At 40.7% G+C, this 19,194-nt stretch overlaps 1 protein-coding gene across 1 annotated transcript in view; it reads right to left on the bottom strand.

Moving 5' to 3' along the window:
- Palmd (palmdelphin) overlaps positions 1-19,194 on the bottom strand; it is a 57,379-nt gene that overhangs the window by 24,805 nt on the left and 13,380 nt on the right. Inside the window, exons 2-3 of the mRNA XM_090334255.1 lie at positions 14,510-14,590; positions 8,123-8,247 (exon numbers count right to left, since the gene is read on the bottom strand). Of these exons, the coding sequence (XP_090190381.1) occupies positions 8,123-8,247; positions 14,510-14,590 (206 nt within the window). The remainder of the gene's footprint in view (positions 1-8,122; positions 8,248-14,509; positions 14,591-19,194) is intronic.

The following is a 19,194-nucleotide window of genomic DNA, read 5'->3' as shown; positions in this document are numbered from 1 at the left end:
GGGAATGATAGAAGGGGTAATTTTGATCAAGTTGCAATGTACTCATAGCCTGACTTATGGAATTGTAACTTCTTTGTACCACAATTTCATAGTGGAATTAAGGAAAAACCATGAAAGATAATAAACGTTATGATACATGGGGGAAAGGATGTAAAGTCACAAAGACCCATGTGTGTTCGAGATAAAACTGCAGGTGGATTGAAAACTTCCGGTTTTGTTGTTGATTTTGTTGTTCTGTACATTCTCTGTGTCTTTTTTTCCCCTTTTCTTTTCTTTCTTTTTATTTGGTCAGTTGTGGGACTTGAACTCTGGGCCTGGGCACTGTCCCTAAGCTCTTCAGCTCAAGGCTACCACCCTACCCCTTGAGCCACAGAGCCATTTCCGGTGGTTAATTGAAGATATGAGTCTCCCAGACTTTAGTGCCCAGGCTGGCTTTGAACTGCAATCTTCAGATCTCAGCCTCCTGAGTAGCTGGGATTACAGGCATGAGCCACCATGCTTAGCCCTTGCACTTGTTTGACTTGTTTAGTCAGTGCTGGAGATTTTACTCCTCCAGTCCAACAGTTTTCTAGTTAATTGTAGGCAGAGTGTTCATCATTTTTCTGCTTGCACTGGCTTTGAATCATGATCTTCCAGGTCTTACCTCCAGATTCTTTTATTTTTTAAAAGAAGATCAAGACTTTTTCTTCCCCACCTCATTAGTGCTCAAGTTATTATCAAGGCTTCTTTAGCTAGTCCTCCTAAAGTCATTAATTTATCAATCTGTGTTCACAAATATTCTTACTATGTGTTACACATTGTACTAGGAGTGTGTGTGTGTGCATGTGTGTGTGTGCATGCATGTGTGTGTGTGTGTGTGTGTGTGTATTTTGGTGAAATTGCAATTTATTCAGCTTTTTTGTTAGCAATGAGGTTCCTGAATTAAAAATAATCAGGCAATTGGTGGGGCTGGGGGAGTGGGGTGAACAGAACAACAGATGAATGATTACAAATTTGGTAAGCCATTTAGTCAAATATGGAGAGTGAAAAACATGCTAGAAGACATCCTCAGAATAAGTTCTTCAGTGTTTCTAGGCAATGGCAAATGTATTAAGGAACGAATGGTGGCTCTTCCCCCCACCTCCTGTTTCTCTTTCTCTTCTATCATACATGGTCCATAGAGAATAGTTTGGTTAGCTTCCTGCTCTGTGGTATTACGAGTGGCGAGTTTGATTGGGGGAAGAAGGAAGGGTATTTGAAATGTGATGTCTTCCTTGCAGGTAGCATGTATCCCACGAACTACTGTGTTCGGTGAAACATGAATTTCATTAAGGTCCATTTGGGCAGCACAGCTGGACAAGACCATTAAGAAGGGGTTCAGCTTGCATAGAAATCACACTGACCTAAACTTGGTTAAATAGGATGTAAGTAGCAACAACAAAATGACTGACTTAAATTTCAACATCAATATTTTAAATTTCCTCTTGAAATTGGATCTTGCCTGGTCTCTTTTGTCCACTGACCGAGAGACTGCTCCCAAGAGCATTGGATTTTTCTCCTATTCCATTTACATTTATGGAGAAGTGGTCATGGCAGAGGTTAAGTTTACTTTCTCCTGATGTACCTGCTCAGTTGTACCACACGGTGGAAGAAGCAGGTTCTGCTTAGTGCAAGGTTCATTCAAAAAAGGCAGAAGGTGAGAAGGGCACTTTGAAGTAGGTAAAAAAAAAGAACAAAAAATAATCTTACAGGGGAATATTTAATCCTAAGTAGCTTATCCTTCTCAAAGTGAATGCAGTGAGTTTGGATCATTCTCTTTGGCAGTGAACCTTTTACGTGTTATGCTTATATTTCTCTGTCAGGTGCTCCAGGGGCCTTGAGACACAGACCAACAGTAGACAGTGTGGCTTGGTGCATGGCAGTTTGGCGGAGGGAGGGAGATCATGGATTCTCTGGGTGATTGCAAGACATGGATGGCACAGAGCGAGCGCTGAGCTCCTTTGGAGACTTCGTGCCAGGGAGGTGGGGCATGTGCTTGGTATTACATTGGGTGTACTGGCTGTAGGACAGAGGTGAGCAGTGACATAGCAGAACAGAATTTCAAAGCAGGCCTCTCCATTTGAGAGTATTTGGACAGGAAGTGTGTGTACCTGTGCCTCCAAGCAGGAAGTCGACCTTTCAGAGGTCAGAAGAGAGAATAAGGCTAAGGCAACCTCGATTAAAGTAGTGATTCTGAAACTGCTCAGTGTAGCTCCTGGGAACGCTGCATACAAAGGCATTAATCTGGAAACCAGGCGGGATACTCAATAATACTGTTCCAATGCTAAGAATGTGACTCAGGGATGGGAACCATGGAAACACACATATTTGGTGACACGTTACCTCTTGTTGGAAGAAAAAGAGAAAAATAAGAAAGGAGCCATGCTTTGCTTAAAGGTTATGTATGAGTCAGGGAACTCTTTCAGTGTTTAATTTTGTTAAATTACCAACTGAATGGCTCTCTGTAAGGTGATAGATATATTTGAGAGTAAAATCAGGGCATGGATTAGAAAAAAAAAAGGGCCTTCAAGATAGGGTTTACAGGTTTTAACTTCTGTGAACTTTTTCTTCTGCAGGATCTGAGGCACAATTTTGTTTCATGATTAGGATGGAAAACGATTTAACCTAAAGCAACCATCTCCCCCAAAAGCCTGTTTAGGAATGTCCTTGTTACACTCTCCACTCAACCATCTCCACTTCCCTTCTCCTGGAACAAATGCTCCCTTTGATCTTGGAAGAGAGCCTGAGAGTAAGGCCCCTTGGTGGACACAAATGCTGTTTCGACCTTGAAACTCAATCAACCTTATTGGCTCACCCTGCCTCCATCTGGCCACCATGATTTCATTCTTTCTGCTAATACTTAAAGAGGCCCTAATTGTAAGTGTGTGTGTGTGTGTGTGTGTGTGTGTGTGTGTGTGTGTGTGTGTGTGTGTGTGTATACTGGTACTGAGGCTTGAATTCAAGGCTTTGTGCTCTTGGCTTTTTAAATATCAAGTTTGGAGCTCTACAACTGAGCCTTCCATTTTTTTTTTGCTAGTTAATTGGAGGTAAAAGTCTCTTAGATTTGTTTGCTCAGGCTGGTTTTGAACCACAATCCTCACATCTCAGCTTCCTGAATGGCTAGAATTACAGTTGTGAGCCAACAGTATCCAGCTTATTAGGACTTGTAATTAGAAATAAAATCCTAGCCCTTAACTTTTTACCTGTATAATTTGTAATGACTTATTCTTTCCCCTGTTGAATGGCTGAGGATTCAATAAAATAAGATATATAAAGTTTTTAGCCTAGTGCTTAATCCATAATAAAAAAAAACCTTATAAAATTAAGTCCTGTTACCATTTTAGCCATTGAGCCAATTTAAAAACCAAAACTCACCAGTCACTTCTAGATACAGAGAATCTGGGTGACATTTATTTCAAAGAGATCTACTCTCAGCAATCAAATAAAGAAGGGAAAGATGCTGGCCCCCAAATAAAAACACCTGGATAAGAATTCTTGGCAATATTCTATGTTTTTGATGTTTAATCAGGAGTAGTACTTGATATTTTTTGAACACTTAGCAAATGTCAGGTGCTCTGTAAGCCACTTTATTCATGGCAGTTCTGTATATGAACTATTGCCTACCATTACAGGCAGGGAAATGGAGGTCAGGCAGGTGAGGACCACTGCCCAGCCTTGTGTATTCCACTTAGCAGACAAAGGTCTAAATGGTGAAGGTTAGATCTTTGAATTCATTGCACAAAATCAGGGCAGAGAAGGAATGAAAAACTCATGGCGCCTTGCTCTGAGCAGTAGCAAAGGTTCTATTCTGATATTCCTGCTTCAGTTCTTATTCTAGAGTTGAGGGACTTTGCAGAATAAAAAATAAGTCACACCTGAGCATGTGCCTAAGTCAAGAGATAAATCACATTCTGGCTTTGGGCTCCTTTTTGCTGCTTAGAGGATGAGGATGGCTCTGCTTAGTTCAGCTTCATCATTGGGTCCCACTGTGATTCAAAATGAACAGGAGATCGAAATGGAATTAGCTGCTAATGAAAACTGCTTCAACGCAGGAAGGACAAAGACTGAATCTGAAAACCTGCAACCTCCTCCTCCTCCTCCTCCTCCTCCTCCTTTTCCTCCTTCTCTTCCTTCTCCTCTTCCTCCTTCTCTTCCTCCTCCTCTTCCTCCTCCTTCCTTTTCCTCTTCCTTCTCTTCCTCTTTCTTTCCCACTTCCTCCTCCTTCCTTTTTGAATGTCTTGGGGTTTGAACCCAAGACCCCACACTTGGCAAGAAGGAGCTCTACTACTGAGTCAGGCCTCCAGCTCCGGGACTATTTTTTAAACAAAGAAGAATAAGCTGGGAGCTGGTGGCTCATGCCTGTAATCTTAGCTGCTTAGGAGGCTAAGATCTGAGGATCATGGGTTAAAGCCAGCCTGGGCAAGAAAAACTCAATGAACTTATCTCTAATTAACTAGAGGTGGAGGCATGGCTCAAGGGATAGGGCAGCAGCCCTGGGTGAAAAAGCCAAATAAGAGTGCAATTCCCAGTACTGTGAGAGTACCAGTCCTGATCACATGCGCGCACACAGAGTGAAACCCTAAACCAATTACACATTCGTGTCCATATCAGCTGCTTTACCATTTTAGAACATCTGTATCTATTATAGCTATAGAGCTCATCTCGTTTTCCAAGTGCAGAGCATAAAACCTAGGTTGCTTTAGGGCCAAATGTACCTTTTATTGACTGTAACACCCACGTTTCTCTGAGTTCATGTCTTCACTTATGAGATGCAAATATTGATTCTTTTAAAAACTATTATTTTAGGATTTCTGGGTTAAATGATTTAATTCAAATGCAAATGTTTCCTAATTTTTACAAGACTAAGAAAATGAACCATTCTTTGGTATATTTGTGGACTAATATCACTTGGAGTACTGCTGGGTTAAAGATCTAAAATTCAGTTGTAGGAAGATGTCAGAAATTAGTAAGCCAGGCACCAGTGGTTCACACCTGTTAAGCTACTCAAGAGGTTGAGATCTGAGGATCAAGGTTGGAAGCCAACCTAGACAAATAAATCCAAGGGATTCTCAACTTTAGTTATCAGCACAAAAAGCCACAAGTAGAGCTAGAGTGCACATGGTAGAGCGCTAGCTTTGAGCAGAAAAACTAAGGGAACAGCCCTAAATTCAGGCTCCAGTGTGGGCCCACAAAACAAATAAATGAACAAAAACCGTTAGTGAATGAACAGACTTATAATTGGCAATTTAGTAAAGCAGACAGAATGACATGGAAGAAGATTCCATGTGAGGAAATGTTTGGTGAAAGAACAAAGGAACAGTACAAGATTCAAAGATTTTCAAGAAATCATGCCTTTTTTGAGTCCATGTAGTTTGCTGGTGACTTTTTTTTTTTTTTGCCAGTCCTGGGCTTGAGCTCAGGGCCTGAGCACTGTCCTTGGACTTTCTCAAGGCTAGAGCTCTACCATTTGAACTGCAGTACTTCTGTTTTTTTTCTGTGTATGTGGTACCAAAGAATTGAACCCGGGTCTTCATGCATGCTAGGCAAGCGCTCTACCACTAGGCCAAACTCCCGGCCCTGGTGACTTGTTTTACAGGTACACAGTTCAATCCTGTCAGGTCACTGCTGAACTGCTTCTTCCTACCACTGAACTTTAAAACTTATAGCCAAAAGTGAAGGTAATAGTTGGAGGGACATGAAGATGAAAAGAGACTACGTTGTAAAGTGCTCCATGTATTTCAGACCTCATTGAATATTTATTCCTCCTCCATTTTGATTTTTGATGAGGTAGGTGCTCTAAGTACACAGGCTAGTCTCAATACTCCTAGAAGCTCAGGTACTTCGAGGAGCCTTCAGGCACTACTTAAAGCAAGCAGTTAGGGTCCTATATTATGGGATTACTTAGAGTGTTGTCCTAACTTATTAGCAGAGTCTGAGCAGATGGGGTCACTTCAGTTATCAGATGCAGAGAAAGCTATAGGGGTTCAGTATGTGGAAAGATACCTAAGAGAGGTTCTGAGGAGAAGCAGGGAGGAGTGTGCGCAGTTGCAAGGGATTAACAGGGATTAACTTTGGGACACAGTCAGAGATAAGAGTTCTGTGTTGAGGAATGAAGAAAGCACCTACTAGCATAAACCAGACTCTTGATAAGAGGTGCTTAGCAAAGGGTTGACTTTCAAAGAATAAAGTTTTCCAAATTCTACTTTATTTAACTAATTGTTTATTACCTATGATATAAAAACATTTCATATCTTTGAAGAAACAACTGAGGATTAAAAAAAAAAACTGGTCCTAGGAAGCCTACAGAATGGGAGAAGATCTTCACTAACCATACAACGGATAAAGGCCTCATATCTAAAATATATCAACAGCTCAAAAAATTAAATCACTCCAAAACTAATCTCCAAAGTAACAACCATCCCATTAAAAGATGGGCCAAAGACTTAAAGAGAGTCTTCTCTGAAGAAGAAATAAGAATGGTCTATAGACACATGAAGAAATGCTCAACACCTCTGGTCATAAAAGAAATGCAATCAAGACAATGCTAACATTCCACCTCACTCCAGTTAGAATGGCCAGGATCAAGATATCTAATAACAACAGATGCTGGAGGGGATGTGGCCAGGAGGGATCACTACTACATTGTTGGTGGGAGTGCAAACTCGTTCAACCACTATGGAAAGCAGTATGGCAGTTCCTCAAAAGACTAAACATAGAGCTCCCCTATGACCCAGCAATTCCACTACTTGGCATTTACCCAATTGTCCATAAACAAGAGCATACTAAATCCACTAGCACAACAATGTTCATTGCAGCACTATTTACCATAGCAAAGATATGGAACCAACCTAGATGTCCCTCAGTTCATGAGTGGATCAATAAGATGTGGTATTTATACACAATGGAATTCTATGCTGCTGTCAGAAAGAATGACATTGCCCTATTTGTAAGGAAATGGACTTAGAAAAAATCATATTAAGTGAAGTAAGCCAGTCGCAAAGGAACATAGGCCCAACAGTGTCCCTCATTTGTCATAATCAGTAGAAACCTTGGGCTCTCCTAGCAGAGATTTACAATAGAACAAAATCTAGAGACATTAGGCCAAATAGTAGGACACTAAATGTAAGGAACTCCAGGATAAGGAAACAAAAGCCATATAATGAATGATTGTTGTCTTAATGTACTGTGTTATCTCTCATCTCTTTTGCTGTCCCTTGGTTATCTCATATTGTTACAGTATTTCACTTTGTTATCTGATATATTGGATATATTTGCATTTGGTTATTTGAAATTGGATAGGGAAGGGGGGAAAACAAGATGAGGGATGGGGGTGGGGGGAGGGAAATGGGGACCAAGACATGAGAAAGGGTATCAATGTATGTGAAGTAATGCACCTTCTATCTGGTGAATATAATGTAATCCTTTTATTAATTACAATAAAAAATATATGAAAAAAACTGGTCCTAGGGCTTCAACTCAGGGCCTGGGCTCTGATCTTGAGCTTCTTTTGCTCAAAGTTAGCACTCCATCAGCTGAGCTCTATGGCTCACTTCTGGATTTGCACATGGTCTTTCTTGCTTTGGCAGGCTTTGAGTCATGATTCTAAAATCTCAGCCTCCTCAGTAGCTACAATGATACATGAGAGCCACTGGTGTCCAGTGTCTCCCTCTTATTCTTTTTTTTATTAAAGAATTTATTAACATTGATTTTGACATCATATTTCAAATGACGTGTTTAACATCCGTCTTATTCTTAAAACAGGTTTCATTGTTCAGTTTTCATTCCTGCACATAAAGTATGTTGAGACCATCCTTTTCATTGGCCTTCCCTAATTCTTCAGGCAGGCATGCACATTTAAATTATTCTCAACAATGCTAAAAGATAGGTATCTCAAGGAATAGGCAGAGTGTTGTATGGGGGGAGAAGTCTGGTGTTCTTATGCTCAGGTGTAGCGCTTTGTTATTGTTGTGTCCTGGTGTTTCCCTCAGACCATTTTAGAAATCCAATGGAAGTGGTAATTGTACTTCTGAAAAGAAGAGTGGTTTTTCTACACACAACATAAGACAAATGAAGGGAGAGGTGGGGTATTCAGTGCAGGCCTTACCTGAGGATACTTTGTTCCAGAACCTGGATCTGGTGCTGGTCTTGCTGGTTTTGTCTCCTCATCTCGTCCTGCTCCCGTCCACTGCTGATTCCATCCAGGAGCCATTTCTCTCGCAAGGCCTTTTTCTGCCATCAAGAATCGGAGTGAATATTTCAGAAGCTGTCAACAATTTTCTAATATCTCTTCCTATTTTTTTGACATTATACATTTTTATTGTAATTAATAGAGGGGTTACACTTATATTTGCCAGATAGTGGGTGCATTACTTCACACACGTTGATACCCCTTCTGATGTTTTTGTCCCCATTCCCCTCCCCCAGTCCTCCCCTCATCTTGTTTTCCCCCTTCCCTTTCCTATTTCAAATAAACAAATAAATATATATATATACAATATACCAGCTAACAAGGTCTCTTCCTACTTCTAAATCTAAGAAATTCCAATAGCGGGCATAGTCAAAGGTATATTTTTTTCCCCTCACTGCTTGCCTGTATAAATTTGGACTTTTCCCCCCTCTACAACCTGTCTGACTCCCTTGCACAGCTGTGTTTTGTGTCTAATTCATCTTTCTCAGCTGGGTACTGGTGGCTATTCCTGTAATCATAGCAATTCAAGAGTGTGAGATTTGAGGATCTCAGTTAGAAGTTAGGGCAGGCAAGGAAAGTCTACCCATGAGACTACCCAGCAAAAAGCTAAAAGGTGTGGCTTAAGTGGTTAAAGCATTAGTCTTAAGCAAAAAAAAAAAAATGCTAAGGGAGAGCTTGAAGTCCTGAGTTCTCCCCACCCCCTCAAGCCCCAGCAACACAAAAGCCATTTAACCTTTCATGTCTAGTTCAGACCCGCTCAGTCCTTAGGAAAAACCTCTGTTCCTCACCATCTGTAGCTCCACTGTCACCTTCAATGTTCTGTCTTCAGAATCTCCATTCACTAGGCCAGGCTGGGACTCCAGAGGGTGATGGGTTATTTGGTGTTATTTCTTTGGATGTGCTGAGTGCACATCTTGTGTCCCGCCTCAAGTTACAAGCTCCTGAATGCCATTCGGGGAGGTCCCCTCCCGATATTATACATACTGCTTCTTCCAAAACGTGTGTGGGAATAGTAAGAACCAGTACAACAGAGTTACTATTGTATCGAAAACTCAATCAGTGGTAGCCTTTGGCTCTGTAGCACATTAATACTGTTTTTCTATACCATACCATTTCTTCTGGAAATTTCCCTGGTTCTAGACTTCCCTACTTCCCAACCCCCACCCATTCCAGTGACATGATACACAAGGCTTACTGCTCTGAATATTGATGAACTGAATGTCTGACAACTTTAGCAAGACAAAAAGGCTTATTTTTATAATATGGAAAAAATAAACTCATGAGTTTGCATGGAAGACTGAAGCTCTTGCTTCAGAGTGAAGAAGACTTGAATGTGAATTAATGCACCTTTTATCTGGCAAATATAATGTAACCCTTCTATTAATTACAATAAAAATATATGAAAAAAAGAATGAAGAAGACTTGAAACAATGATGCACACCTGTAATTTTGCAAGGAATTAGCCTGCAGCTAATCTCACTCAAATGGAAAGTGGGTGCACAGTTGCATTATTTTTAAGGAATTTGAGTTTCTCTCATTTTTTTGGAAGCAAAGGGCAGTCATACAGATTTACTGAGCCTCTCTGTATTATTTCCTCCATTATTTGTTGTTAATTATCCATTGGGGAATCACTATGACTGCAGCAATAGGAAGAAAATGCAACTTTCATTTTCTGGGCCTTTTATTTTCTTAAATTACAATTAAAATGAGAGCAAGTAAGAATTTTTTTAAAGGATGGTAAAATTAATTCCACTGGGATAGTTTTACCTGTGAACAAAAAAATAGTTAAACTTGGTTATGCTAGCTGATTAGCAAAAGATGGTTATTTTAACTAAGGCCATAGATTTCTAGCCTTTTATTTTTTGAAAGAAAAATGACCCATTGCAACAATTAGAAATAAATATCATGGAATAGTATGGAGACAGATAAATCCAGACTGCTTGCCGGGCACTGGTGACTTATGCCTATAGATCTTAGCTATTCAGGAGGCTGGGATTTGAGGATCATGGCTTGGAGCTGCTTCAGATAGGAAAGTGGATGAGATTCTTATTTCCAATTAACCACTGAAAAAGTCAGAAATGGAGCTGGGACTGAAGTGGTAGAGTACCAGCCTTGAGCAGGAACTCATCAGGCCCTGAGTTCAAGCCCTAGGAACAGTGCTCTCCTCTCTCTCTCTCTCTCTCTCTCTCTCTCTCTCTCTCTCTCTCTCTCTCTCTCTCTCTCTCTCTCTCTCTCTCTCGCTCTCTCTCTCTCTCTCTCTCTCTCTCTCTCTCTCTCTCTCACACACACACACACACACACACACACACACACACACACACACACACACCATGTAAAAAGATAGGTCCAGTCAGTTGCTTATCTGAGACACTCAGTAATAGGAACAGAGAATAATTCTTGATTAGGTTAACTTTGGGCTACATTCTAGGTCCATAGTCTGGTCTTATAAATTTTTTTCCCTTACTTCACAAATTACCATTTACCTCTCTGAAGTTATAAAACATGGGGTTGGGATGGGAAATCAAAATTATCTAGTGTAATCACAAATTGTGGTAAGCAAAACACAATCAATATGGTTATACAAAAACATAATTTGCTTTTACATCACAGACTTGTGCTTTAGAATATAAAGATAATGAACATAATAACATCAAATTCATGGCGATAAAATCATAATCACAAGCTATTTGGCACTGGGGACATAACTCAGTGATCAATTGTTAGCCTCACATGTGTGAGACTCTTGGTTTGATTCCAGCACTACAAAGAGAGAAAAAAAAAAAGAAATCAAAAGCCACAAGAAGTAAATGAAGCTGGGAGCCAGTGGCTTTTTAAATCCTAACTAGTCAGGAGCTTGAGAACTGAGGATTGAAGTTTGAAACCAGCATAGGTACACAAATCCTTGAGACGTCTTCTTATTTTCTATTTACTAGCAAAAAGCTGGAAGTGGTGGTGTGATTCAAGTGGTAGAGTTCCAGCAAATGAGCAAAAAAGTTAAACAAGAGTGTGAAGTCTGGCACAAAAGAAAAAAAACTAAATGAAAGTGTAAGTGACAGAGGTAATAATCTTTTGGTAGTTCTTCATAGAAAGGTTCTTCGGGCTGGGTACTGGTGACTCATGCCTGTAATCCTAACTACTCAGAAGGCTGAGATCTGAGGACGGTGCTGTGAAGCCAACTATGGCAGAAAAGTCTCTGAGATTTTCATGATCAATTAACCAGCAAAAGGCCAAAAGTGGAGCTGTAGTTCAAGTGGTAGATTGCCAGTCTTAACAGAAAAAAAAAAAAGCCAAATGAGAACGCCAGGACCTGGTTTCAAGCCCCAGTACTGGCACAAAACAATAACAATAACAGTCATAACAACCAAAATCAAAAACGTTTGCTGGAAGCACTTTTACATGTTAGAGAACATTTTCAGTAGACTTCAGAATAAAATGTACTTTCCTGCTAGGAACTGACGAGATTTCTCGATTTAATGTATTTTGTGTTTCCTGGAAGCACAGCCTCTGTTGAGGTGTGATTACGAGGCAAGATTCCTAATGTACACACCTGTGTGGTTTGAGTGTTGGCATATTAATGACACCCTTGGAAATTCCCTCCTGCATGCGTCATGGGATAATCATGATATTCAAGAACTAAAGAGCAGAGTGAGTCACTGCAACATCTGGAAACATGTGTCCTGTTCCTGGTGGAAACACTCACTGGACATCTATGCTTGCACTGTTCAGTGTGGGCCATGGAAGTGCAATTCTAGTTGGCTGTCAAGGAAGCGGTGGGAGAGCCCTGGGGATCAGGGCCAGTGGATGAAGAAAATAAGACTAAGGTGAGCTACTGTCAAGGTCAAAAGGAACTTTCTGGACTTGGTGAATGCCTTGTAGAATAGAATAAACTCCTAGCTTCTCAGGAGGCTGAGACTTGAGGATGGAGGTTCAAAGCCAGCCTGGGCAGGAAAATCCATGAAGCTTTTATCTCCATCAGAACACCTGAAGCAGAACTGTAGCTCAAGTGGTAGAGTGCTAGCCTTGAGCAAAAAGAGTTCAGGGATGGGGGTGGGGGTGGGGGATGGGAGCGAGGGTGGGAGCATAGCCTAGTGATAGAATGCTTGCCTAGCATGCACGAAGCCCTAGGTTTGATTCCTCAGTATCACATACAAAGAAAAAGCGGAAAGTGGTGCTGTGGCTGAAGTGGTAGAGCTCTAGCCTTGAGAAACCCCAAGGACAGTGCCCAGGCCCTGAGTTCAAGCCCAGGATTGGCAAAAACAAAAAAAAAACCATAAAAGAGTTCAGGATCGCACCTAGTCCCTGAGTTTAAGCCCCACAATGTACCAAAAAAAAAAAAAAACACCCAAAAAACAAAACAAAACAAAAAACCCTATTTTCCAAAAAGCCCCAGTGTCTATCCATATAAATTCTTATTAGCAAAGACAGCTTGGATCCCATAGCTTTAATGGAATCTCCATTTGCTGCCTCCAACTAGAGAACAAATATTCACACTATCATTTAAATATAATATCCGTCTTGTTTGCTTTCTCTCTAGGAGTCTTTTCTTCCTCTTCACACCCATACCCTTTTGGGTCAGTGAACAGCCTGGGAAGATGGAAAACACCCCTGTAGAGAAAACTAAGAAAAGCTGTTGCTTCAGACCCAGCAGTCCTGGGCTGGTACGCAGGGTTGGCGAGGGAGTGTGGGCAGGATTTCAGCATCTCCATTTGTACTTTGTACAGTCTACATTCTGTACAACTGTGTACAGTAAGTAATCAAAGCATGATGAATGTTTGGACTGGACTGGATCTGAAGAAGTCTCCTGACTGATTCTGGGAAGTAAATCAACAGAGATGATTGTGTATTACTTTCTGGACTGACTTTTTAGCACATATTGAAATGAAGGGCTACCTCAGAACTAGACTTGTCCATGACTCAGGCTTTTCCTGTGTGACCTTTACTTCCACAAATGAGCTGAGGAAACATTTGTGCCCTTTCTTGTGTGAGCTTTGCAGGTATAATCTTTCCATTCTGCAAGGATAGCAGTCAGTGAATGCTGGAGTGTGATCAGTTTACTTAGAAACAAGAAAACTGTCTCTCTGTGTGTGTGTGTAGAAGAGAGAGAGAGAGAGAGAGAGAGAGAGAGAGAGAGAGAGAGAGAGAGAGAGAGAGAGAGAGAGAGAGAGAGAGAGAATGAGAATATTTTGATTTTGGAATCAGAAATGATCTGTTTCAAATATTGTTCTAGATTTGACACATATTCTTTGAAGTACATTGAAATAGCCTGGCAAATTTTGCTTCTGTTTTGTAGGTTTTTCCGAGAGGGCACAAGTACATCTACCACTCACGTGAATTTAATGTGACATTTTTGTAAGGACAGCAGGTTAACAGATTCACAAACAGATTTCTGTTGTTGATATCCATCAAACAACAGGAATGTCAAAGTGTCCAGAACCAAGAAGTTAACAATCCCGACAATGGAGCAAGCAATGAAATGATTTTTTCCCTTCCTAGAGGGGGCAGCCAGAGGGTGGTAGTTCTAACTGAATTTGGCAAGTTTGACTGAAGTATGGGACCCCATTGTTTCTTGGAGGGGAATTTATGAAATCCATTGATAGCTCTTCCAGATAAATACAGTTTCCTCAGTTTCCTGCTTGGGCCTGCTCACAAGCAGCTTCTGTTGGTCATTTGCTTATATCCTGTGACTAAGCCACATAATAAAATGTTGAAATTCAGTGAGCTTTAATTACAACATGACCACACCTAGTAAAAGATGTCAAGTCTGATTTTAAAAATGGAGATTTATTTATAGTTATGATCTCATGCTCAGGCAAAGCAACATAAAACAGAAACTCAAACCAGGCCCAAACAACTTTGGGTTCACTGAGCTTTTAAACACAAGCATCCTTGATCAGCTAGATTCTGTCTGCTCCATCCCCCCTGGGGAATGTCTGGCCTTTCATTCATTTAAAAAGAAACTTCCTAGCTGGATCCACTTCCTTAGGGATGTTAAGCAAAATTGTACCAGGGCCAGATTCTCAAGGCTGAATTCTCAAGGTTACCAGAGCAAATTATATGAGATTCAAAACCAAAGGATCAAAGTAATAAAATCATATTTTCTACTTTCTACATGTTGGCCAGAAGGTATTAATCTTGTATGCAAATATCACTGGCTTCTTGGCTTCTCTCTGGTGGTTAATATGTTGGTAGAACTATGATGGGACTTTTCTCTTTCCTAAAGCTTCTTTGCTATTAAAATGTGAAAGCCAGTGGGACATTTGAATATCACACCAAGGACATAAAATTAAAGTCATTATCAGTTACCTTCAGATGTTGATGTTTTAGTTTTTCTTCTTCTATTTTCAACCTTTTTTGTGAGATTTCTTCCTGTATTTTTCTTTTATCCTGAAATGAAGAAAAGTTTTGTATAATTAATTTTAAAGAATCTTTAATTTTAAGAATCTTTTTTCTTAAGTAGTTTTTGGGGGGTGTTCATTATCAGAGTGGCCCAGTAGCAGCATAGGGTCTTGGTATTAGAATAAAGATGAGCTGTAAACTCATATTGCAAAATAAAACAAAGCAAAGGGGGGTAATAATAAGAGGATTTTGTTCATGGAAATCATATAAACAATTTTTTTTGATGGTATTGGGATTGAATTCACGACCTCTCTTGCTTGCTAAGCAGTTGCTCTACTCATTGACCCCCTCCACCCCCGACTCCCCAACCCTGGAAAGGGATATTTTATGGAAGGGAAGAATGTCTTTTCTCCCCTACTCCCTGTTTCTCTCTTTCCAATTAGATCTGTAATATCAATATACTGAGCAATGCAGTGGAGAGAGTGGAGTTTTGTTTTATTTATCTATTAAAAAAAGTTTTCAATGGTTATTTTCTCCTTTATTTTGTTCATTTTATATTGTACCAAGGAATTGAACCCAGGGCCTCATGCATGCTAGGCAAGACTCTATCACCAAGCTACAGTCCCTTTCCAGGAAAGAGAGGATTTTAAGGAAGGAGTTGGACATAGAGTTGAGGAGGAACGAGGTGGAGGAAGGAGGTAGTTCCTGGCCCAGGTTGTAAAGAAGCTGCTGCATGCTAGCAGCATGTGAGGAAAAACAGGATCACCCGTGGATCTTTGGAAAGCCAGGAAGCTGGAAGGTGGGACTGCTTCCTCTCATATTACTTAGGAACCTTAGGGGAAAAACAGTAGTTGAGAAAATGTTGCTTAACCACTAGCCAAAGTTTAAAAGAAAACCAGGGAGGTTGGGTGTTGGTGGCTCATGCCTGTAATCCTAGCTGCTCAGGAAGCTGAGATCTGAGAATCACAATTCGAAGCCAGCCTGGGCAGGTCAAGCTGAGAGATTCTTAGGTCCAATTAACCAACAAAACTCTGGAAGTGGAGGTGTGGCTCCAGTATTAGAGCACCAGTTATGTGCAAAAAGGACCAGTAAAATTGAAAGGCCTTCCTGAATTCAAGGTCGGTCTCTCTTTCTCTCCCTCCTTCTCTCTCTCTCTCTCTCTCTCTCTCTCTCTCTCTCTCTCTCTCTCTCTCTCTCTCTCCCTCTCTCTCTCTCTGTCTCTCATACACACACACACACACACACACACACACACACACACACACACACACACACACACACAAAATCGTGGATAGAATATTTCTCTCCAAATTTAAATAACCCCAACACCATCAGCAACACCACCACCACCACTACATACCACAACAGAAAGCATAACCATTTACTACCTTCTAGAAAACAGCTAGCATCTATACTAGTTAGGCAAAACTGGCAGTCTGGACTTGGTTTCTGCCTTTCCAGTTACTAGCTATGTCCTTAGACAAAGTCTTTTGCTTCTCATCTGTTGGTTTCCTAACATGATCTACGCCATAAAATATGAACACCAGACAAACAAGCTTCTGTAAATGCTCATGAAGTAACATTTGTTGCCCAGTGCTCAGTATTAGCTCAATAAAGTCTAGAGACTAAGCAGAGAATGTGCTATTAACCTAGATGAGACACATGAGTGTTTCCACTGATCTGAAGTGTCTTAGACATTGCCTGTCTGAAAGTGGGACATTATTTCACTAGCCATACCAAAAAAAAAAATCTTCATTTTCTCATCAAAAAAATCAGAATATTCCTGGGCATGGTGGCTCATGCCTTTAATTGTAGCTACTCAGGAGGCTGAGATCTGAGAATCGAGGTTCAAAAGCCAGCACCAGCACTAAAGAACGAGAGACTCTTATCTCCAATTAACCACTAGAAAATGGGAAGTGGTGCTGTGGCTCAAGGGGTAGGGCAGTAGCCTTGAGCTGAAGAGTTCAGGGACAGCACCCAGGCCCAGAGTTCAAGTCCCATGCCCCACAAAAAATCAGAATATCTCATTATCATTAATCTTATTCATTAGAGTTAGTCTTAAACTCACTTCAAAATGGAAAACTCTCAAAAGATAGAATTTTGTTGCCAAGAAAATTTAAAGCAGACTCAGAAGGTAATTTAGAAGGAAGAGTTTCAAAAATATTTGGTAGTATTATTGAAATAAGTACACAGCTTCCTGATGTGAATCCTTTGAAGATTCAGAATTCTTTTTCTTTTGTTTAGATGTGTTAGTTCAGGTACATTTGTTGAAGAAAAATAATCTATTGTTCTCCAACTCTTATGTCATGTTTCTTCTTGTATACAGGAAGAATACGTGACTTTCTCAGCCCAAATTTTAGAAGCAGTTTTTTTTTTTTTGACAACGATGAAACAAAAACAACACAAAAAAACTTAAGCAACAAGCTTCTTTGTCTTGGTTGAATCTAGTCATTATTTCCAAAAAGTCTGAAAGTGTGTGTGTGTGTGTGTGTGTGTGTGTGTGTGTGTATTGTGTGTGTGCACGTATGTATGTATATGTGCCACTGGTAGGGCTTGAACTCTTCTTAGCTGACAAACTACCACTTGAGCCACACCTCCCTTTCCAGCTTTTTGCTGGTTAATTGGAGATAAGAATCTCTTAGATTTGTCTGCCAGGTCTGACCTTGAACCATAGTCCTCAGATCTCAATGTCTTGAGTAGCTAAGATTAGAGGTGTGAGCCACTGGGTACTCGACTCTGAAAACGCATTAAGCCCACTTTCCACTGTTACTGGGCAACTATTAGTGATATTTACAATACCAGTTACTGAGTGGAACATTTTGGTAAGTTCTTTACAGGTGCTACTTCACGATACAGTTACAAAAGCAAGAAGATAGTATAATAGTCTTCATTTTTACAAAAGAAGAAAATGGAAATTTAGGAGGGATGAACTCATCCAAGTTCTCTTAACTGGTAATTGGCAGAGTCAGGATTCGAACCTAGGCAACTTGAGATCAGCTTGGGTTATGAGTAAAAAGTAGTCACCATTTCCCTGATGGGAGCACTGAGGCCAGAGGTGGCTCTAGAACAGGTACTGAGGGATGAGATTCCTGCCCCAGGGAGAAGAGCACAGGGTGTGCCATGGACGAGGACTGCTGAGCCCAGCCTCACCCTTAGTGGGTTGCCAGTTTGGGCTGATTTCATCTTGGGATTAGTAATCAGGTAGTGGGAGCTGTGGGGAGACGCAGGACCTCTGGAGTGTTTTGGCAACAGCAGGCTTATGCAAGCAGGGGTTGCTAAGAAATACCAATGTGTTGTCACTTAGAGGTAATCTGATACCTTTCTCCAAGGTAGGTGGGCAGGTAATTTTATAATGTTATAGACACCATCCTATTTTAAGATAGGAGGACTTTTTCCTCATAGTGCATTCATCAGCAGTAAGCTATTATCTTTTGGCCCAGCTCGATAGGAATATATAATCATCATTGAGAAAAAACAAAACTCTAATAATTTAATTTCAATATGGGCTAATACATTATAAGTCAACCCTAAGTCCTATTACTGGTTTTATCTATTGCCAGTGTACCAGAAGTCATTAAAGTCAGCCAAATTCTCCCCAGGTTGTCAGGAAAGTCCATCTGCTTTACAAATTTACTCTTGATCCTGAAGCACCCATGTAGATTGCTCCTGTGGCCTGACGTACCTGGCATTTACTAATGTAATAATAACTTGGGCTGGAAATGTGGCTTAGTGGTAGAGTGCTTGCCCAGGATGCATGAAGCTCTGGGTTTGACTCCTCAGTACCACATACACAGAAAGCAGGAAATGGGTGCTGTGGTAGAGTGCTAACCTTGTTGCTTTTTTTTCTCTTTCCAGTCCTGGGGCTTGAACTCAGGACCTGAGTGCTGTCCTTGGGCTTTCTCAAGGTTAGAGCTTCACCACTTGAGCCACAGCACCATTTCCGGCTTTTTCTATGTATATGTGGTACCAGGGAATTGAACCCAGGTCTTCGTGGATGCTAGGCAAGCCCCCTACCACTGGCCAAATTCCCAGCCCCTAGAATGCTAACCTTGAATAAAAGAGGCTCAGAGACAGTTCTCAGGCTCTGAGTTCAAGTCCCAGAACTGGCAAAAAAAAAAGTAACAAAAAATCCCCCCAAACTCCCACCAGAACTTATCCTTTATTTAGTAGTAACATAAATTATTTAATAATAAAATGGTAAAATTTATTGTTTGCTTTCTCATTGTGTTCAGTCACCTGGACCATTGTTTTTCCCAATGAGCACATTATCTATATTACCTATATTTTTTCCTCTGTGACTGCTTGTTTTAGCAACTGATATTTCAAATTCCAATTCTGCAGAAGGATATTTCTGATTTTAAAAATTAATGTATTCGGGGCCAGGAGTTTAGCCTAGTGGTAGAGTGCTTGCCTAGCATGCATGAAGACCCCAGTTCGATTCCTCAGTACCACATACATAGAAAAAAGCCGGAAGTGGTGCTGAGGCTCAAGTGGTAGAGTGCCAGCCTTGAGAAAGTCCAAGGACAGTGCTCAGGCCCTGAGCTCAAGCCTAGGACTGGCAAAAAAAAAAATAATGCATTCATCACAGACAACCACAAAGTCATAACCATCTGTGATCCAAAGACATCACTATCTAATTGCTAAAAGAAAGC

The sequence above is a fragment of the Megascapheus bottae genome, chromosome 6, assembly GCF_031878675.1.
Source record: "Megascapheus bottae isolate mThoBot1 chromosome 6, mThoBot2.hap1, whole genome shotgun sequence".
Classification (NCBI taxonomy): domain Eukaryota; kingdom Metazoa; phylum Chordata; class Mammalia; order Rodentia; family Geomyidae; genus Megascapheus; species Megascapheus bottae.
This window is presented reverse-complemented; position numbering and strand designations above follow the sequence as displayed.